Source organism: Agelaius phoeniceus, chromosome 18 (genome assembly GCF_051311805.1).
Source record: "Agelaius phoeniceus isolate bAgePho1 chromosome 18, bAgePho1.hap1, whole genome shotgun sequence".
In the NCBI taxonomy this organism is placed as follows: Eukaryota; Metazoa; Chordata; class Aves; order Passeriformes; family Icteridae; genus Agelaius; species Agelaius phoeniceus.
In genome coordinates, this window is record NC_135282.1 from 2,383,435 (window position 1) to 2,406,665 (window position 23,231).

Consider the following 23,231-nt stretch of genomic DNA (forward strand, 5'->3'; position numbering starts at 1 on the left):
TACAGCTGAAAGCCATCCTTTCCCTTAGCAGGAAAAAACCCTTCTCATCTTAAGCAAGAACTCAGGCCTCGTCCCTTCCAAGCTGTCCCACAGCAACTGGGGGCTCACAGGGCAGGAATTCAGAAGGCAGCACAGCATTCCAGGCCACCCCCTCCCCTTCCTGTGACAGCCCTGCACTCAGGCACTTGGGAGAGGGCAGAACAAACCCAGCTCTGACATTTGTTACACCTGGGTCTGCGATCACCAGGCACATGAATTTTACAGAGAGGCAACCAAAACACACTGGGTATTTCCCTATAAACTCAAAGCTGCAGCCAGCTGACATTTCTGGGCATCATGTCCATGAACATCCATGTCCATGGTGTTCTACCATCAAGGCAGGTACTCTAAGCTCTCTGCAAAAGCACCAGAGCAGACACTGCTCTGATTTTTCCACCCCAGTTTGCACTGTACTTATTGCACAGTTGGGATGAAACTGGAAAAAAAAAGATCTTCATAAATTACTAAGATGATTTCCTTCTTCAAGTAATAGGGAGCACTCTTCCTAATGTCTTGGGAAAGCTCTGGAAACGCCTGAGTGGTTTTGCTGAGCTGATGGGGGTTGTATATTTTAAATAATTATTTTATATATGTATATTAAGCAAAGGAACTGAGTTGGTATCGGAGCCGTGCGGGCCACCAGTAGAGGGCAAAGGCAGCCAAGGAATTCTCTTCCCCAGAGCAACAAAGAAAACAACGTCATCTCAAACTGGCCGCTGCTCCCGGCGCGGTGGGATCACACCGTGAATTAGCAAAACACGTTGGCTTCACCCCTCAGCTGGCTGCGACCGCGAACCAGCCATGAGGAGAAGGTAAAATCCTAAAGGCTCCGGCCCAAAGGAGCGTGGCTGGAGCCGCCCGAGCCTCGGGACAGGCAGCAGCAGCAGCAGCAGCAGCAGCAGCAGCAGCAGCAGCACATGGAGAGAGCGCTGCCGAGTCCCGGAATCCGGAGGGAGCGGGGCGGCTCCCGCTAGAAGCAGCGCTAAAACCCAGTGACCTAAATATTCTCTCCCGTAGTGCCGCATGAGCGGCTCCCGGGAGCACCACGTTTTACTGCGGAAATGTGAAATTGTTTTGTGGGGGAAGGGGAGGAAGAGCGAGCGAGGCGTTGATTTGCTCAGAAAGGGAAGAAAATCTTCAAGGTAAATCTGTTCGGTCTAGATGAACACTTCATCCAGTTTAAAAAAAAAGAATCTTATATTTGAATTCATAGTTTCATCTTCTGTCCAATATACCAAGGAGATGCTTGTTAAATGTTCCCACCTGAGCGCAAGTTCTCACACAGCAGCTGTCATATTTGCAATTTGCAAAATAAATGACAGCATTTACACAAATTTCTCGTTCACAAGATGAAATCCCTACAATTTGTGCTTCAGCCACTAGAAATCAAGTGAAAACAATCCCTGAGGGTAACTGCTGAATATTACATTAAGCAACATCATTTTATAAAGTCACAGAGTAAAATGCCAGTAGGTGCTAAGTGCATTTCATAGATTATAAAATATAATTATATTCAGAATTGTATCTACCAATGATTTAAAAAAAATCTCTGACTAGAAAGTGCAATGAGATCTGTGAATTACATGCCAAAATTCTATGGAAACAGAGTCCTGCAGACAGATGTGCCTGTGCTAATTCCACGCCAATGGAAACCAGCATTTCCACCAGCGAGATTACTCACCTATTGCAGTCGAGGATGATCACAAACGCTGACAGGTAACTCCCTTTTCAACTCAAGACATCAAAACCCTCCCTTTCTTGTCACGATTGTACAGAGCTGCTGAGATTTAAAGTTCGATTCAGCACGTGTAAACTGTACTTCATCATGCCTTCATCTGAAGTGTGCAGAGGGCAATAACCAAGACAAAAGCTGCCATTTAAATTGTTCTTCTGGTCTCTGGCCTCACTTCTCTCATCTTTCTTTCCATCTGAAGCATCACTGATTAATCTGAATTACTTAAGTCAGTTTAATTAACGTTGCTTTGTCTTTAAATAGTTTAGCCTTAATCTGTCTAATCCTTTATTGGTTATATTAATCCCTGTTAAATTTGTCTAATGATAAAATAAGCAAACTTGCACAAGATTGAATGAGTAATACTGAACATTGGAAGGTATTTCATGATTGCTTACTCTTCATCTATGTCTGGCTCAATTCTGTGTGAAAGTTCTTACAAATTTTCGTGTTTTTACACAACTGGGAAAGCATTTTATTGGAAGATTGTCTCTTAACAAGTCTTCTCAGTCTGGGGGCCTCCAGCTGTAAAAAAAATGTCTCCAAATGTGAAACTAGCATGAGGGGTCTCCAGGTTTTAACTCACTCTTTGCAGCAGCAAGTTTCACATTAGCAGCTTGTACAAAACTCGCAAGGGAAAACTCATCTGCCAGCACCCCAGGGAGGGCAGCAGGGATGTGCCCCCGCATTCTCCTGGGGGGTTCCCGTGCAGGAGCTCTGCAGAGCCGCGGTGCCGTGAGGGGCGGAGGTGGCGGAGTCCTCAGGGCGGGGTGGCACCGGCCGCACCGAGGAACCGCCAACCGCGGAGGGACGGGACGGGACGGGACCAGGGGGCTGCCTGGAGTGAGACGCATTCAGCAGCGGGAGCACGGGCGGGGATGAGCTCAGATGCCAGCGTTTCCCATCACGCCGAAGCCCCCAGGGCCCGGCCCGGCCCGGTCCCGCCGCTCCGGGGCCGCTCCCGCCAACGCCACCTCAGGCGGGGGCGCGCGCACGGCGCCTCCCCCGCCCTCCCTGCCCTGTGATGCAGCGAGAAACGCGAGATCTCGCGAGAGCCCCGCCGCGCTGCCGAGTTCTCGCCGGCAGCCGCCATCTTGCGGGAGCCCAGGTCACGTGACTGCTCGCAGCCGTTCGCCTCCGCCTTCCCCTCCCCCCACCCTACCGGGAACCGGGCCCGGATCGCCAAGGCTCGACTGCGGCCGGCGCAATGGGGCGGGGCCCGCCCGCGGGGACGTCGCTTATTGGAAGGACGGTGGATACGCCGGGGATTTTTTTTGGGGGGGGGAGGGAACGAGGAACTTTCTGCCTTCTCGTTGCTGAGAGCAGGGAAAAACCGAGGCGCGGCATGTCACGTGGCGGGGGGGCGAGCGGGGAGCGCGCGCCGGGGCCCGGTGGCGGCGGTGGGGGGGGGAGGGGGTGGGCGCGAGACGGCGGCGGCGGCCACGTGACCGGGGAGCCCGCGGGCGGGGGGCGGGTCACGTGGTGCCGAGCGCGCGCCAGCGGCGGGCGGTGGCTGGCGGGGTCACGTGGGCGGGGAGCGCGCGCGGCGCGGCGGGGGGAGGGAGGCGCGGCCCGGGTCACGTGGTGCGGGCGGCCCCCGGCCCCCCCTCCCCTGTGAGGGGAGGGAGGGCAAAGATGGCGGCTGTGAGTTAGAAAGCGGCGGGCGGCGGGGCCGGCGGCGGAGACTTCCAGGAGCCCGCGGGAGGATCGAGTGCGACAGAGAGTAAGTCCCGCGCTGCTCTTTTGCTTGGCGTCACGTCTGTTTGGCCGCCTCTGGCCGCTCCCCGCGTTGCGGGGCCGCCCCGGGGGTTTCTTCCCCTCAGCTCCTCACCGGGGCCCGCGGCGGCGGCGCGGGGGTGTCCGGGGAGGACCCGTTGTGCTGGGAGCGGCTCCGCGTCTCCCTCGGTCCCTCAGCCCGGGAAGGCGGCGCGGCCGCCCCCGCAGGGGTCCCGGTGGGCCGGGGGCGGCGCGGCGGGCGGGGTAGGCGCCGCCGCCGCCCCGGCGGAGCCCCGGTTGTCCCGCGAACTTCGTGCCCGGGGGCGTGCGGGGGCGGGCGGCGGGGCCCCCCGGCTCTGGGGGAGCGCTTCTCTAACGGGGGCGGGCGCGGCGCTGCGTTCGGCCGCCCCCCCCCTCGCCGCATCCCTGCGCGGGCAGAGCCCCCCGGGCCGGCCCGCGCCTTTGTGCGCTCTTTCCGCGGCCGCTGATTGTTGAGGTTTGAAATGGAGAAACGAGGCGGGGGGGATGGGGGTGTTTGATTTATGGTGCCGGAGCGGCTCCGAAAGCCGCCGTGAGACGGAGCCCTCCCGCCCTTCCCCGGGATCGCGGTGCTGTTGGAGGGATCTTTAAAGAGGTGAAGGTCTGGAAACAAAAAGTCGCGCATGGGACGGGATTACGCAGCCGATTCTGGCCCAACCCGGAAGTTTATGTCGGGAACACGTGTTGGTGGGAAGGTGGCGGGGCAGCAGCCGCCGACCCCCCGGCTCTCCCGTCGCCTCCCCCGGGGGCTTCCCCGCCCTGCCGAGCCCTCTGGGGCCCCGCTGCTCCCGGGGAGCTGAACCGCGGCGACAGACACGGCCTCAAAGTCCAGGGACTCTTAACGAGCGCACCTCAAACAGAGGTTGCTAGGGTGAGTAATAGTTTAACGTAGAAATGCTCCTACAGTCTGATGGGGAAGAGGCCTTTTGGGTTTTTCTCCTGGGTTTTTTTTGGGTTGTTTCTTTATTATTTTTAGCTGACCAGGTTCCACGCTGCATTTGAGGGTATAAATCAGAACTTTTGTACTTTCTTTCAGGTACTCTTAGGCTGGTTCTATGTGTTTGATACCTGTTAAAGATGAGACAGATTTTGTAAATGCCTAAAAACAAAACCCTTGAATTGATCTGTTAGCTATCTCCAGAGTGAGTAAAAAAAAAATCTAGTGTGATCAAACGGCACAGTGTGAAGTTAGGAATTAACTCGGTGGTAGCCTATTTGGCTTTAGACTACCAAGCTTCTGTTTGGATTAAAATTATTTAAAAACGTACATTAGTGTTTTGTAAGCTGCCCTCCCCCGAAATGAAAATCTGTAGTTGATGTTGTAAAGCAAGAATTGAAATTGTGTAACAGCGTGACATTTGAATTGGTATTCTGTATCTCCCTCACAGCTATGAGATGTTATATTTGTATGCAATCTTAATATTTAGAAATAAAATGTGGGCAGTTTGTCTTTTTGTCCAGACTACTCTGGTTTCAAAACTGGCTGAGAGCAACTCTAAAAGCTGTTGAAGCAGGTCATGATGTAGGTAATGGAGCTTTGAGACACACCTGGCACTGCCTCCCAGGCTAAAACTAAGGCTCCTGGTGCTCACATGCTGCTCTTTCTCTTTGAGATTTTACTTGTTAAAAACTTTCACTGCTGGCCAAATTACCAGCTCCAGCCTTTTAGTCTGAAAGCAGATTTCATGCCAAATTATTGCATTGTTAAGTCTTTTAAATTTTCAGAACTTCTGAATTTCACATTTGCAGACTGTGTAACATGGCAGTTGTAAATTTTGTAGAACAGGCATTAAAAAGCATTGAGGCAGAGTTGAAGCCCACAGTGCCCTGGAGTGTCCCTCCTGTCCTTGAAAGCTTTGAGGTTTGAGTGGTAACCAGCCCTTGAAAAGTGGGAACTATTTTTCCAGGATTGGAGTTAACTTCTGGTTTTTGTGAGAGCACCTTTGTGCGTGTGAATGCAAAATTAACTGCTCGTCTTGAGGTTAAGGCATGGAAGGATGAGTGAGTCCATTAATTAGGGTTTTGCTCTTTGATTGGATAGTGACTTGCAGAGGACCAGAAGGGGTTGGCTTGCTTGAATTGTTGTTTTTTACTGTTACCAGGTTGCCTTCTGGAGACAAAAGCTGAGAAATGAGCAGAGCCCACGTGGCTATGCAGAGAATCCTGTTGGGTGGGACGGGGCTCTTGCACCTCTGCTCTCAGAGCCTGCAAAGGGAGATGTGAAACTTTCAGGTCAATAACAACTCATGGTTCAGACAGGCCCAGAATTTGCAGGGCAAAGCTGTCTTGTCTCTCCAACTCCAATATTTGTGTGATGTTCCAAACGGCTTCCAGTACAGCTCAGGTGACAGGTATTCCCCAAAAGGGCAGTGGGAAAACCTTTCCAGTGACAGAGCAGAGGTTCTGAATGCTGTGAATGCTGTCTGTGTCCCAGGCAGGCATTAACGCCCAGCTGTGAGAAGGGCTTGGGAGCAGCAGTGCCTGCTTGATTGGGATGTTTGCTTTGGAGTAACTTGTGATACTGTAATCGATTATGGGTTTGAAATAAGCACTTCAGCATGCAGTGTTACAGTGTGTAACTCACAGACCTGAAAATCAAAAGGCTTTTCATTGTTTGGGGTTCTACCATTATGTTTCTCAGGGGAAACAGAGCAGGTTGCTTGACATGTGTTTTAGAATCTTTTTTTTTTTCTTTTTTTGTTTTGTTTCTTTGTACCAAAGCTAAAATGGAAGGAGAGAGAGAGCCAGGTTGGCATGGATACATGACATGATATTAAACATGGCATTCTGGTTTTGTATCTTTAAATCAGGAATTATTTACATAATGTGCAGTGATCACGAAACTGCCTCTTTATCAAAGTTTTAAGCTATGTTCTTCACCAGGAGAGCACCTTTCAGAAATGTTTGGTGTGTTTTGGTAGCCCTTCATGAAATAGCACCAGTTTGTTTTTTCTTTATACAAAGAAAGTAATTAAGATATTACTACTGTTGAAATTTTATAAATACATTTTTTTAGTTTCATTTAATAGGCTGATTCTTGCTCAGTGACATTGGACTACCTCACTAAACATAGACAATCTTATCTGCAAGATTCTACATGCTCAAAACAGTTCTTTGAGTGATGAAATCCTCAGGGAACAGCTTGTAATATTCACAACTTTTTAATAAGTATTTTCTTTCGGAGATTTTGAAGATGTGGCAAACAGGTCCTTATATAGTATTGCCAAGGCTGAGCTGCAGAGCTTGATAAAGTCACTTTCACTTGTGTTAGCTGAGGAGCCTCCTACCTTGCAAGATTATGGAGCTGGTTCAGCCTGATAATGTTTGAAGCTTAACCAGCATGTGCTACAGAAAATAAAATGTTATCACAATGCAGCTTCTCCTGTATGTTTCTTTTCTTCCTCATTTAGTTTCCTTGCTAAATTAAAATGAGGAGGGTGGGCAGCATTGGTGCTTGGAAGTTGCACAAAGGCTAAAATTGGTGCTAAGTATTCAGTGACTTCTAATGTAAAAAATCTAGAAGTTCAGAATTCCTTTTGTTCCAGACAATGCAGCTTTGTTCCTACTGTACAGAAACAAAATAAGTGAAACTAATCAAACTTTCATTGTCCAGACTGACAGACAAACAATTGCTGTTGTTTTACTGAGCTTTTTGCTGGGTTGTGAGCAACCATGAATTTTTAAGACTTAAAATTTGGGGTGTCAGGAGAGGGGTGCAGCTGGGGGGTTTCTTAAATGAAAACAGCCTCACTAGAAAGGGCTGACTCTAAACTGGAGATATTTACTCTGAAATTGTAGGAATTGCTTTGCTGGTTTCTATCACCAGTCATTTACTGAAAACTTTGAAATAAGCAACTAAAGCATTACTGCTATGAGTTGGTTTTTTCTGAACTGTGGAACTTGTAAGGTCTCAGCCATCAGGTTTTTAAAGGGTGAACACGTTGGGGTCAGTGGCATCGTGGAAATGTTAAACTGGACTTGAAACAGATGGAATGGGTTGGGACACCCTCGTGGGGTGGCTGGGGAAGATGTGTTTTTGTGGTGTTGCTGTGGGTTTTTCTTCTTGCTTTGGTTTTGCTTTGAGTCTCAACTTCATAGAAAGGCCTTTCATTCCTATATTCTGAGAGCAGACTAAGAGTTCTTGAGTCTTTTCATTTTTTCTTCCTTCTCCTAAGTGAAAAGCCCCAGGCTTCTGCTGCTTCTGCCTTTTTGTGCCTCTATTTAGTCCAGACCCTTAACTCTCAACCAAGTTTTAGTCCTGTCTTCATTGAGCAGTGGGGTGATCACAACTCCATAAAGACCAAGGAATTTCTTAACTGATGGTTTTGCCACTGTACATTCAGACATTTTAGTTTATTTGTCCTTTGAACCAAGCTGTTACCCTGTGTGGAAGGGTGCTCATGCCTCTTTCCCAAATGGACACTGTGAAGTTATTTTGAAGTGTTTTGGAGCTGTTTTGATGGGGTGACCTGTGTGAATTCCCCTTCTGTAGCAAAATTCATCTTCAGTAGCTGCTCTCAACTTCTGAACACCAAAAGTACTGAAAAGCAAAAATTTCATCTTCAGACGTAAACCTTCCTCCCCTCACCTGTTTCTGGTTAGTAAACAAAGCTGCAGGCTTCTAAACTTGGCTGTGATGGTCACTGGGAAGATTTTAGTCTGATGAAGTTAAGGATTTATCCTACCTAATTAAAGTGTGTATATATATTATATATATATAGTGCCCTTTTTTTGAGAAGCACAATCTTTCTGGAATGAAAGGTGGAACTAAAAGTCAGATCTTGGCACTTTTGTTGACCCATTCAGGATTCTGGGAGACAGGCTAGTGGCTGCTGACATCCTTTAATGGTGCTGCCATATCAGTTAAGTGTGCTAGATGACTTAAAACTTCTTAATTTTTTCTGCACCTCATAGCAACAAACAAGGCCTTCCTGCAAATTGATTTACTCACCTCAAGTGCCTTTAAGAAAGAGGAGTCTGGTTCTGATGAGCCAAAGGTGTTTGGTGGGGCTGTGTGCAGCCAGTAGCAGTCCCACCAATTGTTTGTTGCTTTGATATTGTTGGAGCATCTTTAAGTCTTTGCTCCATTCAAATGCATCTTCCCCTTGTCCCAGGATCTTGCCCTTGTGGTGCCACCATCTCGTGAATTGTGAGTATGAATCCACAACCAAAAGGTTTCTCCCTGCTCTTGCACAGACTAAAAGTGGGAAGAGTAAGAACTGAGTGCCTGAGGCTTGGCTTATTACAAGAATTACCTGTTCTGCTAAAAGTGCTGAGGAAGATGTGTGCCCAGCCAGCTGGATGTGGCTCAGCTGTGCATGTAGAAGGGAATGCTGTTCTGTAGTCTTGTGAATGAACATCTAAAATGCCAACAAATAATTTTGTCCTCTTACCTATTTAGAGTAGGTGTTTGGCTACAATGGCTTCCAATGTTTTATTCCCAGTGGGTGTTAAGGGGTGTGGAGGGTGAGTGAAATTAAGATCTGCTTGAGGTGTATTTTAGACTGTATAAGCAACAGCTCAAGTTCTGTGAAATAATTTCATTTTTTTCTTAATACTGAGGCAGATGGGTTTCCTTCTTAAGCAAGTGAAATGTGTTATCTCCTCTCTTCGTCTTTAAATATGGAGTATTTGGCTTTTTAATAAGTTTTTATGCTGTCTAGAATAGCTTTTTGAAATTAGTTTTGCTTGTCCTACACATAAAGGAGTCTGTGACCTGATGTTAGTGTCCTATTTAATAAGCAGTTACATACCATAATAGTGGCACATTTGTTCTCTCCACTAAGCAAAACAAAATTTCTCCAGTGAATGAATGTAACCTAATGTAAGGGCAAGCAAGAAATTAAAGCTTTCCTTATAAGCTCTTTATCACTAACTTGTTACAAGATAAAGTAAATGAGTTTTAATTGTGCTTCCCTCGTGCAGTTGCTTCACTGACAAAGATGGATCATTAGCATAACATGGGCTCACCATTTCTGCTCTTGGTATTTCTTGTAATGCTTGAAAATGTAGTGCCTCAAAGACTAGAAGAGGTCTCAAGTTTATGGGTGTGGTAGCATTTTCTGTAGTGAACTATTTAATTCTCCCTGCTTTGAAATGTGGTGAGTATGTTGAAAAGCCTACAAATAAATGAAAGAACCAGAGCACATCTAGAAAGTGACTGTGTGTACAAGAGACTGCACTGTCAATGCCATTAAATGCAAGAAATGGAGTTGTGTGTGGGTAAAAAATAAATCAGAGTTCAATGTACTTGTACTTACACTTTCATTTCTTTTTTTTTCCAGAGATGGTGGAGCCAGGACAAGATCTGTTGCTTGCTGCTTTGAGTGAGAGTGGAATCAGTCCAAATGATCTCTTTGATATTGACTCTCCAGATGTGGTTCTTGCAAATCCAGCACCAACTCCAGCTGTTCAGCAGGTTAAAACAAGAACATAGGGATTTGTTAGAGTTTGGGTTTGCTGTGATGAAGGGGTTAAAGGAGATGCTGTGCATGGCAAGTGGTTGAAACATGTGGAGTTTTCTTAAGTTTCTTGCTTCATAGTACTGAGATGGGAAAATGGCTTGTGAATTAATTTGAAACTTCCATACAAAAAAGCAATGTCAAACACTTGAGGTCAGTACAGACAGAAATGTGCTTAGTTCTGGGCATGACATGGGGACATAATGCCAGGTATCCATGGAGAGCTCTCATGTCATTGTGGTCTAGCTGCTCTGCAATAAAATGCATGAGAAGTGTCATGAAATACCGTGTTGAAGCTCCACGATGGCCTTCACTCTGCCAGAGTGTAGCCACTTGAGGCACAGCCTGGGAACAAAAGCCTGAAGGTTTCATTCCTGCTGCCTTCCCTCTGCAGTCGGTGCCGCTCAGCGCCTTGGAGCTGGGGCTGGACGCTGAGGCTGCAGCTGCTGTGAAACAAGAACCAGAGGCTGTCTCCACTCCAGCCTTGTTAAATGTTCGGGTAAGAGCTGAGCTGCTGCTCCAGGCTTTGGGTGGGGAGGGGGCTCAGCTTGGGCTGGGTGCCCACAAAGCTGCTTCATCACTCCTCCACCTCAGCTGCACAAAGGCTGAAACGCCACGGTGAAAGGCTCATGGGTTGAGATAAGGACAGGGAGATCAGCAATTTGTCATGGGCAAACCAGACTCAACTCGAGGAAATTAATTCATTGCCAGTTAACAATGGAGGAGGAAAATGAGAAGAACAAATCTAAAAATACCTTCTCCCCACTCTTTCCTTTGTCCTGGGCTCAACTTCACTCCTGGCACCCATGGTCCTCCAAGGGCTGCAGGGGAGCCCCTGCTCCAGCACCTGGGGTGCCTCCTCCCCTTCCTTCACTGACCTTGGTGTCTGCAGGGTTTTCTCACATTTTCTTGCTCCTCCATCCCAGCTGCTGATGCTGTAACAGTTTTTGCCTGTTGTTAAACAAATGCCTTCTCACAGGCACTGCCAGTGTCACTGAGTGGCCATGCCTTGGCCAGCAGTGGCTTGGACTGGCTTTGTCAGATATGGGGGAAACTGTAGTGGTCATATCTTGACCTGGGTGATGAATTTTATTTTTCTTTACCTTAAAATCTAAAAAAAACCTTCTGAAATATGTACAATGTATTGAGAAATACTATTTGCTCAGACTGTTGCAGCACAAGATATTACTCTGGCAACTTCAGCATCTTATTTGAAGACAGACAATTGTCTTCTAAAAACTCCTGTATCCTGTGTCTAACTGAAGTCTAATAAAGGTTGCTCTTTCTTTTTACCCTTTTCTGAAAATTTCCCTGCTTCTTTGTTGCCAGCAACCACCATCCACCACAACCTTTGTGCTGAATCAAATAAATCAGCTTCCAACTCTGGGGACGACCATAGTGGTGACAAAAACGACGCCTGTCACGACCTCGCGGCAGACGATCACCGTGGCCAAGATCATCCAGACCAGCACAACCACCCGGCCCTCGGTGGCAGCACCAGCAGTTCGCAATGCCTTGACCACTGCACCTTCCAAGGACCAGATTCAGCTGAAAGATCTGCTCAAGAACAATAGTCTTAATGAACTCATGAAATTGAAGCCACCTCCTAATATTGCCCAACCAGTAGCAACAGCAGCAAGTGAGTTTGCTTCCTTTGTGATTTCAGTATTTATTTAAATAGTGAAATAACCAAGATCTTTGCATGTCGTACAATATCCTGGTAAAATGAAGTGGTTCAGGAAACCTGATCAATTTCATTCTAACTGTAGTAGTGTTAGAATTCAGGGCAAAGAAGTATCAAATAACAGAGTTAAAAAATTAAATCTTGTTTTGTGGCATGGGACAAGGAAAATGACAGATTGCAGCTGGAAAATTGGTAAAAGTATTTTGTGACCATTACTGAAGTCTGTTAGCTATGTTACTGGAGTCTCCACCAGTTCCTGTTCTAGCATGTGCTTGGAACTACAATAAACTAATACTATTTTCTATTTAGCATCTTCCAAACTAGATTTGTAGCACATAAGGTGTTTGTGTGAATTGTCTCCTGCAAAAGGAAAATCTGTCCCTTGGTTTCATTGGAGGCATCAAATCTATTGTTTAAGAAATTAAGTCCTAAAAACTTGCTGTTTATTTTCATGTTACTTCTAGAATGCTGCAGTAAGTTAAATGCCACAAGTCCTTTGTTATCACACTCCAAATCCTCATTTTGTGATTTCTTCTATAATATTTCCTTGTATGTTATTTCTAACATGTGGTCAGCTTGTTTAAGGAAAAAGCTGCATGTGTGTGTCACTAACTCTTAAGTTGTTCTGATTTTAACATATTAAGATCAGACTAGTTCACTTAGAAAATACCTTCAGTGCTGCTTTCTTTTCTGAAAGATGCACGGGCATTTTGTGGATTTCTGTTATTTTCATTGTCTCTGAAACAAGCTTTGCTGATTTTATAGGTGTGGTTGGCATAACCTATTTTTCTGTGTACAGAGAGAGTGCAGTGCAGGAGCTGCTGTTAGAACAAAAAGCAGAATGTCCCTTCTTTGTCATTGCTTTCTCTTAGGGAGTGGTTGCCAAAACCCAAGTTGGGACATGAACTGAGGCTGGGGCAGGGAGTCAAGGAAGTGAGGAAGAGGAGGGGAGAAAGCAGAAGGGGATAAGTCAGTGTTAATAAACCAAGTGAAAACTCAGAGAAGCACAGAATAGGTGAGACCAGCAGACAGTAACTGTTAGAGTGGGACAGCTGCAGAAAACAGTGCAATCTGTGTCAAGTGAAAAGGAAACCTGCAACTTCTAGAACTGCATTCCTAATCTTATTTGTGTTCCTGTGTCTCTGCATCTTTCCTTGTTTTAATTTTAAAAAAATGGCAAATACTTGTAGAAAAGAGAAGCTCTTGAAAGGAAAATGGCCTTTTCATATAATTCAGGCAGCAGGAGTTCTAGATGGGAAAATATTAAGAAGTTAAATTATGCAATGCCTTTGAGGAAAACATTTATTTGTGCAAGTGCCCTAATTGTTTTTAGGGGCAATTATGCTAAGTTTATTACATGCATTGATATGATGGAAACCTGACAGCTGCTTTCAATATTTTGCATCCATCCTTATGCAAATTATTTTAGTTGTGTACTGAGCCTTAATCCTAGTTCCTTGCAAATGTGACTGAAGACAGGAAGGTCAATAAATGGTCCTCTTAAAGGATCCTGTTACAAATTTGTTCTTAAAGCATCATTGTGCTCCTGGATGCTTTAAACTTCTCTTTCAGCTCATTAATAGAGCAGCATGTTAATCTGAGTTGATGTTTGGAGGGAATTCTGTAAACCACAGCTTTTCTTTTGCAGCTGACCTAAGCAATGGTGCAGTGAAGAAGGAGGCTTCCACAAAAGAGGTAGCAAGAATATGGATAAATGACATTAAAATGAGAAGTTTTTCACCAACTGTGGTAAGTGGCACAAATGATTCATTTGCCAAACCAATGTGTTGCTGGCCATAAACAGTTGTGGCAGTTCCAGGAGTTACTCATGCTTGTCTTGTGTGTGGTGGAACTGTCAAGTGCATCTGTTTGTTCAAAAGGTCAGTTGCTCCACAAGATGAAACTTGGTTAGATGAGTGAAGTTAACAGCTGTGCTGAGCTTGGATAGTAAATGACAATTTCAAGAAATTACTGTCCTTAGCAGGAGCTGGTGTGGGCCAAGAAGGGTGTGGCTCTGATTAAAGGTGATAAGCACAGCATTTCCTCTGGGTTAAAACATTTTCTTTTCAAATCACTAGCAGTGAGGAAACTGAAAGACTTCCCCCTAGCATGGCTGTGCTTCTGGGCAGTTAAATTGAATATCATTCAATTTTCTAAATGTAATAAAATTACATTCTGATGCTGTAAACATTTGAGTTTTGGCATCTTCACTGATATCTGGGAAGGCTGATGTTTGGGAGGAACTTGCTCCTCAGTGACTGCCATACAGAAGGGGTTTTTCAGATCACTTCTTTTGTATTAAACATCAGCAGTTGTGGAAGATGTTTGATTTTTCATCTGTTGAGTGCTTTACAAATATTTATATATTTACACTGGTCAGGGTCACAGTGAATGGGTAACTGTCAGGTGTCAGAGAATACTGGACAGAGCTGACTATTTAACTATAAAGTTGTGTCATGAATGTGGAGCTGCAGGAGACCCTGGGGGAGTACTTGAACATTGGGGCTGTCATGTTGTCAAGGCAATTTCCTTTAAGTCATAGTCTGGTTTTTTAATATGCAGTAAGAAGAATTTCTTTTTAATTCTGCTTATGTGAGTTTGGAGTGCTTGATCTCCTTGCACAGAAGAGGAAGTTCTCTGACTTAGTGTCTTTAGAGGGTTGTTCAGAGTGTAAGAAATCTACATTTGTGTGTAGTTTCCTATTGATTCGCTGGTTTGTTCCCTACATGTGTTAAAACACTGAAGTGCAAGTTTGTCCTCATTTCCTTTCTGAGGTTAATTTCCAGAAGATGGAACATTAACAATGTACTGTTTGACTAACACAAGTATTTCTCAATTCTAGAAAGTGCCAGCAGTAAAAGAAGAGGAGGAACCTGAGGAAGAAGATGAAGAAGAAATGGGCCATGCAGAGACCTATGCTGAATATATGCCAATAAAATGTATGAGCTGATCTTCTGTTCCATCAAAAGGCTCAGTGCTTTGAGAGTTCATTTATTTATTTACTCTTGTGTAATTACCAACACAGAAAATAGCTACTGTCTGAAGTTAACAGGACCTGAATGTGTTGTGGGTTTTCCTAGGAAATTTATCTTCTGTAATGCTTAGATTTGGAAGATAAGCAGACTTTTAAAGAGGAGTTCTTGAGTATCATTGAACAGTATTTGTTTCACAGATATGACTGATGAACTAAAATCAGGCCTGGCTTTTTTACCTCTGTTAAGATGCTTTGTGCCTCAGCAGAGGAAATTTTGTAAAGGGATTCAGTGCTCACTATTACACTTAGGAATCTAGTTTGAGTCTTTTGGTGTGAAATCACCCTAAGTACATTCTTCCTGCATTGTTCCTGGCTGACTACTTAGAACTGGCTGCTTTTTGAGTGAATCTTTTACTGCTGTTAATTGCCATCTCCTCTTTTTTCTCTTTTCTTTGTTGTACCCATTGACAACAAGCTGTTATCTTGTTTGCTAAATTCAGTGACCTGCTGTAAAAGCAAGGCTTTTTGCAGGGAGTTTGTAGCTAAATGGTTAATTTTTATTGTTGCTGATGAGATCTGTCAGCAATTAAACCATGTCTGTTCTAAATCTTTTCTCCTCTCATTCTGCTTAAAAATGGCACTATATAAATAGTGAGAAGAATGTTGCTTTTGTGATTCTGGCATCCTGAGACTGCTTCTGGCCTTGTTGGGAAAACAAGGTTCAGACTGGTTTTTCTCAAACAAGTCAAGTACACAAATACTTGAATTTTCTGTAAAGTGAATTTTATCTAATCACATAAAAATTGTGGGAAGGTGGTGAGAAGAAAAAGTTAGGATTGCAGTTATAAATTCAGATGAATGTGTTCCTTCATATGCAGTGCAGTTCAACACTTGACAGATTGTTGCAATGAAACATAATCATTGTTGAATTCAGCCTTTGCAATCACAATTGTAAGTTGTTTGGGTAAATATATTAACTTGTGCTGCAGCAACAGAACTCTGTATTTTGTTTTCATCTCCTGCCTTCCTTCCCCTTCTTTCTCCACCAGTAAAAATTGGTCTGCGTCATCCTGACCCAGTAGTGGAAACCAGCTCCTTATCCAGTGTGACTCCTCCTGATGTGTGGTACCAGACATCAATATCAGAGGAAACCATTGACAGTGGCTGGTTGTCAGCTTTGCAGCTGGAAGCAATCACTTATGCAGCCCAGGTATGCCAGACATCAGCACAGCTTAAGAGCTAACAGAGAATTTAAGAAGAAAAACTAAAATCTGACAAGTGCAGCTATGTCAGTTTTACAAGGAGATAAAATAATAAGAGCTTAAAGGTTTGAGTTGCATTAGAAGATGGCAGGTGAGCTTCAGCTCAGATAAATGTGAGGTAATACACCCAGGAAAATTTCCTCTAAACCACTTGCAGGATGGTGATCTTTTAACTGTCTTAGAACATGTTAGTCATTTTTATTTCTCTGAAGTAATTGAATGGCTGCAGCAGCAGCAGGCTGAGAAAGCCAGCCCTGTCTGACATCCTTGGGGAGGAATAGAGGGCAGCACTGGGTGTTATTTTGCTCTTGGGTTAAACTTCAGTGTGCCCAGCCCAGATGTGTGTGCAGTGCTCTGCATGCTGGGGAAGGAGGCAGTGGAGTTAGGGGACAACTCAAATGGTCACAGGAGGGCAAAGTGACCTCATGAAAAGAGACTGGGACACCTGGGGCTGGAGGGGAGAGGAAGGAATGGGAATGAAATCAGGGTTAAGATCATCCAGAAGTGACTGATATCCCACAAAACCAGACTCAAAACAGACCTTGGTGACACTGACAGGAGATTGGTTTACAATGGGTAGATTGAGAGCACTGCATTCCACAGGCTGTGCAGGTCTGGGCCTTGCTGCTACAGAGGCTGTACAGGAGCCTGTCAGTGGGTTAGGAAAAGGCACAAATGATTGGACAGATGCTTAGAGCAGTTCTGGGTGCTGAGGGAAGAAAGGGGAGAATGGATCACACAATGCAGTTAGGGTGCTGTGCTCTCCCTGAATAAAACCCCCTCTTCCTGCTGCCAGGAGTTTGCTTGGACCACTGGTCTCCTCCAATAGGATGTTTCCTATGTTTGCTCTTTTCTGACAATCCCCTGTGATGTGTTCTGGAGAATGGGTACAAGTTTTTTGTTCTTTCTCCTACAGCAACATGAAACATTCCTGCCCAATGGAGACAGAGCTGGATTCTTGATAGGTGATGGTGCTGGTGTAGGAAAAGGAAGGACCATAGCTGGAATAATCTATGAAAATTACTTGTTAGGCAGAAAAAGAGCAGTCTGGTAAGTGTGTCAGGATTTGTTAGAGCAGACACTCCAGTGACTCTATGACCTAAATTCAGGGTCATCTGTCTTCTGACAAATGTTCTAGCAACTGGCTGCCTTTGACCTGCTGTGACTTACAGAATGTGCTTTGTTTTGTGTCCTCAGGTTTAGCGTGTCAAATGATCTGAAATACGATGCTGAGAGAGATTTGAGAGATATTGGAGCCAAAAACATATTGGTGCATTCATTAAACAAGGTGTGGAAACTTTTTACTATGTACAGTTGAGCAAACCTTTAGGTACGCTTGTGTGACAAGTTGTGCATGTTGAGTGTTTTAAGAGCAAGAATGTACTAATTTCAATAAATTTGCTGTCTAGGTCTTGTTTGACAGGCCTAAATCTTACAAAGAACCACACAGAGCTTTAAGTTAATCATGTAAATAGGCCCCTTGTAGGATTAAGTCTTAGCATGTGTGCTTTTTTTAAAAAAAACTACACTTCAAGCCACTACTGACACTACTAGTAGAATATTTTTTACGAGTTGAAATATTCTTTACATCCTTAAAGCTTTGTAGCATTTGAATTTTTTACTTTCTATCTCTCAGTGCACATTTTATTTATAATGCTTTTTGTGTGTAATACTTGAATAATGGACCTGCTCAGTGATTTATTAAAGCAGCAGTGGTGTGTGCAGTTATTTTTGGAGACATTGCCTCTGCTCTGGATTAGCTGCTTAAATTGTGAAGTGTGATTACTGGTTGAATTCACTGAACTTTAAAATTTGGTTTAAGTTGGTATTTTAGCTTTGTGAATTCTTAATTTCCAAAACAAGGCTTTAGAAATCCTCATTTGTGGTAGCAGCTGTAAATATGCCTGAGGTATTGGCTCTTAGAGGGATACATTGAAACTGAAATCTCAATTGTATTTAAACTAAGGAAACCATGTAGCCAAAGGATGTGGCTGCTAAGCTTTTGGAACCTCAGATTTAGTGTTCCTTAAGTCAATGTTTAAGTGAGGCCCTGTATAACCCCTTAACCACATTGCCATCAGCTGTGCCCTGATCATGGTGTGGGGTTATGGGTGGCTCCAGGTGTCCCCACCTTTCAGTTTGAGACCACCAGCATCCCTTCATCATCATCTGCTAGGTGGGATTGAGGAGGGGTCTCTCTTGATTCATTTCTCTAATTTCTATTTATTGCAGTTCAAGTATGGGAAGATTTCTTCCAAACATAATGGAAGTGTGAAGAAAGGGGTCATCTTTGCTACCTATTCTTCTCTTATTGGGGAAAGTCAGTCTGGTGGTAAATACAAAACCAGATTAAAGCAGCTTCTTCACTGGTGTGGTGAAGATTTCGATGGAGTTGTATCCTTTTTCTGGAATTCATTTGATTATAATGAATTGCTATTTCAACTTGTATCTTTAAAGATTTTTAGGTATTCTTTATTTGTAATGGCAATCAGTTGTGTGCATGCTCTGACATTACACTTAGTTTTATAAACTTTGTGCCAAACACATTGCCATCAACTTGTTGCCACACATCTCTGCTACAAGAGTGAAGTTCCTAGTGTTTTCTATATCAAACCTATAAAATTAAACAATTGTCTTTCAGAACTCTAAGTTTACATTGATATTTTTAATGGATTTATTTAAATATATATTTGGAGTTTCATCAGCATTTTCAAGAACTCCAGTGTGGCAATTTATTATCTAAATGTTTTTCCAAGGTTTTTAGTTAAAATGACCAGTGTCTGGAGTTTACAATTTCTGCCTGCCCCCTATTGTAAGTAGTAGATTTTCTTGCCTTCTGTTCCAGCTCCTCATTCTGTACATTAGTGGGACAAAGCTTTTCCTTAATTTCAATTCAGATTGTATTTGATGAGTGTCATAAAGCAAAGAATCTGTGTCCTGTTGGTTCATCAAAACCAACAAAAACAGGTCTGGCTGTATTGGAACTTCAAAATAAACTTCCAAAAGCCAGGGTTGTTTATGCCAGTGCCACAGGTATGTACTGCTGGGTTTGTATGAAGTGTTTCTGGATGGTTTTGCTGGCACTGGTACAGATTTCTCTTTCTCTTTTTAGGTGCATCTGAGCCAAGGAACATGGCATATATGAACCGTCTTGGAATATGGGGTGAAGGAACCCCATTTAGGGAATTCAGTGATTTTATTCAGGCTGTTGAAAGAAGGTAAATTTCAAAGACCTACAGCAGAATGCACAGGGCTGTGGCTGACTGTACTCCCAGTTCCTTGTTTTCACTCTCTAGTCCTTTACAAGCATGTCCTGTCACACTAAGGACTCGGGCTTCTAAATCTAGCAGAAATGTTATTTATCATAAGTGGTGAAAAATAAGTTATTTCCTTTGTTCACAGAAAATTTTGAGAGCTTTAAAAGCTTTCTGGGAAAAGAGGGCTCTCGAAAATGTGGGGGTTAGGAAAGCAAAATACTTTGCTGCTCCCCATGAAAACACCCTGTAATATAGTGAGTATGCTCAGTGTAGTTAATGGCTTCCCTATTTGTAGAAGGCCTCTAATGTTTATGCATTCATCATAGGCAATTTAACAGGAGGTAATCTTGTGCTTGTTGGCATAAGAACCCAGTTCAGGGAAATTCTTTGTGCTGTTACAAGGTACTTGGTGTTTCAGAACATACTAATAATACTCAATGTGAGGGGTCAGGAGAAAAGGCCATTGCTGCATTCTGTGCTGGGTGAACATCTTGCTTTGCCTACTCAAAAAGAATTTTGAGCACTACAGAATGCACAATAGGCTTTAGGATACATCTTGTTTACCATCTACATGATGTGTGGTTTTTCTGGACTCTGCCAGAGTAGCCTCTCTTCATTACTGGGTGCATATCACATAAGCAATAATGGAGTTAGAGCCCCAAGCCTGTGAGCAGCACTTGGCTGTTTTGCAGGTGACTCCTGTGCTCTCAAGGTGTTGCTGTTGAAGAGAACTGAAGTTACTTACTAATTAAATCATTTTCATATCAGCATAAATCTGAATAACTTAAAATGGTTTGTATTATTTCAAATCATTAGCAGTTTATAAAATTAGAATGCAAGAATTTGCTGATATTTCGACCAAGTTTGTTATCCAGTTCAAATTTCTAAGTTACTGTCTCCTAATCCATCCTAGGTCATTTGGGAAAAAAGTAACCGAGTTTTACCTCTTGGGATACACTTAACACTTACAAGGCAGGGATGCAATTTTATGTAAAGACTAAATTTCAAATTATTTTGAAAACATATTCCTTCACATTTATAAGCTGGTTTTTTCTAAAGTACTTGGGGTTGTGTTTTGAGGCATTTTTTTAACAAATCCTTGTTCTTGAAAATTCTAACACGGACTTAAATTGTTCCTTTATTTTAGAGGTGTTGGTGCCATGGAAATAGTTGCTATGGATATGAAGCTGAGAGGAATGTACATAGCCAGACAGTTGAGTTTTTCAGGTGTAACTTTCAAAATCGACGAAGTTCTGCTCTCACAGGAATATGTTAAAATGTACAATAAATCTGTGAAACTGGTAAGAACCCTGTTTTCAATTTGCTTTCTCTGTTGATTTCTGGGAGGTTGGAGTTGATTGAAATGTGAATGCTCCTTTTCTTGTTCAGTGGGTCAGTGCTCGAGAGAGGTTTCAGCAAGCAGCCGATCTCATCGATGCCGAGCAGCGCATGAAGAAATCCATGTGGGGCCAGTTCTGGTCAGCTCACCAGAGGTTCTTCAAGTACCTTTGCATAGCCTCCAAGGTGAAGAGAGTGGTGCAGCTGGCTCGGGAAGAAATCAAGAATGGCAAAGTAAGTTGATCAGGACTGATTTTTAAACATTTGTCTTAAATGTAAAGCTATTAGATTAAATTTATATATATATAAAATACAAATATTTTCAGCCATAGTAGGAGCATGCTTTTGTTCTTCATGGTATCTAATGAGCAGAAATTCAGGCAAAATAAACTTACAGCTCAGTCATAGTGACAGTGTCTGGTGTTCATTTGTCCTTCAGTGTGTTGTCATTGGCCTGCAGTCGACAGGAGAAGCCAGAACATTGGAAGCTTTGGAGGAAGGTGGTGGGGAACTGAATGACTTCGTTTCTACAGCAAAGTAAGACTGAATTTTAAAACTGTTGTTTGCAAAAGTAACCTTCATCCAGCTTAGTGTGTGTGTGTAGTCATTTGTCCTTCTGTGTGTCAAATGTGCATCAGTGCACAGAAGGTTGGGAGTCCTTTAGTAGTGATGTTCTTTACTGAAGCTGCCTGTACCTAAAGTCTGGCAGCACTGCTCAGGTGAGGCAGTGATTGTCTCCTGGTTCTCCTGGCATTCCAAACTGACATTTTCAGGTGTGAACAGCTTGTACTGTTCTCAAACTGGGAGCATGGGGACACCTGCCAAGTGTGTGCTGCATTTGTACCAGAGCAACTGTGCACCTCCCCTTGCAAGAGGAAATAATTAAATTGGGAAGTGGGGAAGACCACTGTAAGAAAACTGACAGTGAGGGGTGAAGGAAAAGGTGGGGCCTGTTAACCTTAACCAGGATTGAGAAGTCACACTGGGAGGAGTGGTGACTTCTGCCCTTAATGTTGCACTCTGAGAGAAAGAACTTCAGCAAGTTACAGACCATGACTTCCCTCTTTGATCAGAGGGACCAGAGCCAATCCCAAGGCTGCCTTGCTGAAGATCTTAATTTATTAACTTAATTGAGCAATTAAAAAATGGCAGTAGCAATGCCACTTGTTACACAAAACAAATTTAGCAAGGTGTAACAGTGCTGTAAAAGAGATGTGTCCTGCTTTTAAGAAGGTGACAAATACAGTGGGTGATAATACAGAGAGTGCCCAACACAAGGAGTCATTCTTCAGAGAAGTCAAGCAAAGCTGTTCAGTGTTACAGGTTTGCACTTTAAATAAATGCAAATTCCACTGAGCAACCCTTTTTTCTTAAACAGAGGAGTATTCCAGTCTCTTATTGAGAAGCACTTTCCAGCTCCTGACAGGAAGAAGCTGTTCAGCTTGTTGGGAATTGACCTGACTGCTCAAAGTAATAACAATTCACCCCGAGACAGCCCTTGCAAGGAGAACAAAGTAAAGAAACGAAAAGGTAATGCTGGAGTTCCTGCACTAATGCTGCAGTGAAAATGGCAGCTTCAGAGCTGCCTAAGAGTCAACTTTGTGTGGGGAAAAAAGGGAATATCTGTACAGTCATCCTTGAAAGAGAATGTATTGCAGATCTCTTAAGGCTAGAGGTTGCCATTAATAGATGCTATATTTCTGATAAGCAATATAATGTGTAAATTTTAGTTATTTTTCCTCAAAATTGGGTTGATCTGCTATGGAACCATATCCCAAAATGCTTTGTCTGTGTCAGATCACTTCCTGAGGTAGTCACTCAAGTAACTTTCTTTATCTTGAGGCTCAATGAAGAGAAGCCTAATACCACCCCCTTCCCAAAGTGCTCATCTTAAAAACTTGGGAGAGAGGTCTTGCCTAAAGCCTAGATTCTTTTAAAAAGTTCTATTTTCAAAAGTTGAATATTTTTCTAGTTTGTATGGTAAAACAGGCCTCAAAGTGTGTAGACTACAAGGTTTAAACTAACTTCTCTTTCTTCTGGGATGATGGAATTAGGTGAAGAAATAAGCAGAGAAGCCAAAAAAGCCCGCAAAACAGGTGGCCTTGCAGGGAGCAGCTCTGATGAGAGTGAGAGTGAGTCTGATGCTTCAGACAATGAAGAAAGTGACAATGAGAGCTCCAAATTTTTGAGTTCTGGAGACGATGATGACTTCAACCCGTTCAGAGATGAATCCAGTGAGGATGATGAAGATGGTAAGGCAGTCTGAGTGTTTCATCAAGAAAGTAGCTGTGCTTGCAGAGAGTAAGCAGAAAGTCTTCCCAAACAGTCCAGTGAGCCACAGATGTGTGTTTACTAAGCAGGTAGTTTAGTTCCAGTGATGTGGAATTAGTAGAATGTGAAATTAGATTTTGTACACTGGATTTCAGATTTTTGTAAGTCACTTTATGCAATGAGAATGTATTTGTTTCAAAGGGATGGATGGCTGCTTAGTAAATGTTTGAAACTTTTATTTAACTTCAGATCCCTGGTTGATTAGAAAAGAGCATAAAAAAAATAAAGAAAAGAAAAAGAAGAAAAGCATAGACCCAGATTCTATTCAAAGTGCCTTACTAGCCTCTGGTCTGGGATCCAAACGACCCAGCTGCTTCACTTCCACTGTTGGAACCACCACTTCTAGTACCAACACGCCTGGTAAGAGCAGCTTGCTTTGATGTTGATTCATTTCCTAG

General features: G+C 43.6%; 1 protein-coding gene across 2 annotated transcripts in view; it reads left to right on the forward strand.

The window, feature by feature from the left end:
- The first annotated feature begins 3,333 nt into the window (after positions 1-3,333).
- Positions 3,334-23,231, forward strand: part of SBNO1 (strawberry notch homolog 1) — a 31,413-nt gene continuing 11,515 nt past the window's right edge. Inside the window, exons 1-18 of one of the 2 annotated variants that reach the window (XM_054645833.2) lie at positions 3,334-3,494; positions 9,811-9,944; positions 10,382-10,486; positions 11,317-11,626; positions 13,320-13,420; positions 14,514-14,610; positions 15,695-15,855; positions 16,824-16,957; positions 17,105-17,195; positions 18,140-18,301; positions 18,805-18,940; positions 19,020-19,125; positions 20,312-20,465; positions 20,554-20,736; positions 20,942-21,039; positions 21,881-22,032; positions 22,557-22,754; positions 23,023-23,193. In XM_054645833.2, the coding sequence (XP_054501808.1) occupies positions 9,813-9,944; positions 10,382-10,486; positions 11,317-11,626; positions 13,320-13,420; positions 14,514-14,610; positions 15,695-15,855; positions 16,824-16,957; positions 17,105-17,195; positions 18,140-18,301; positions 18,805-18,940; positions 19,020-19,125; positions 20,312-20,465; positions 20,554-20,736; positions 20,942-21,039; positions 21,881-22,032; positions 22,557-22,754; positions 23,023-23,193 (2,491 nt within the window). In that variant the 5' untranslated portion in view covers positions 3,334-3,494; positions 9,811-9,812. Of the gene's footprint in view, positions 3,495-3,854; positions 4,398-9,810; positions 9,945-10,381; positions 10,487-11,316; positions 11,627-13,319; positions 13,421-14,513; positions 14,611-15,694; positions 15,856-16,823; positions 16,958-17,104; positions 17,196-18,139; positions 18,302-18,804; positions 18,941-19,019; positions 19,126-20,311; positions 20,466-20,553; positions 20,737-20,941; positions 21,040-21,880; positions 22,033-22,556; positions 22,755-23,022; positions 23,194-23,231 lie in introns of those variants that run through there. The other variant, XM_054645834.2, reaches the window with a different exon arrangement.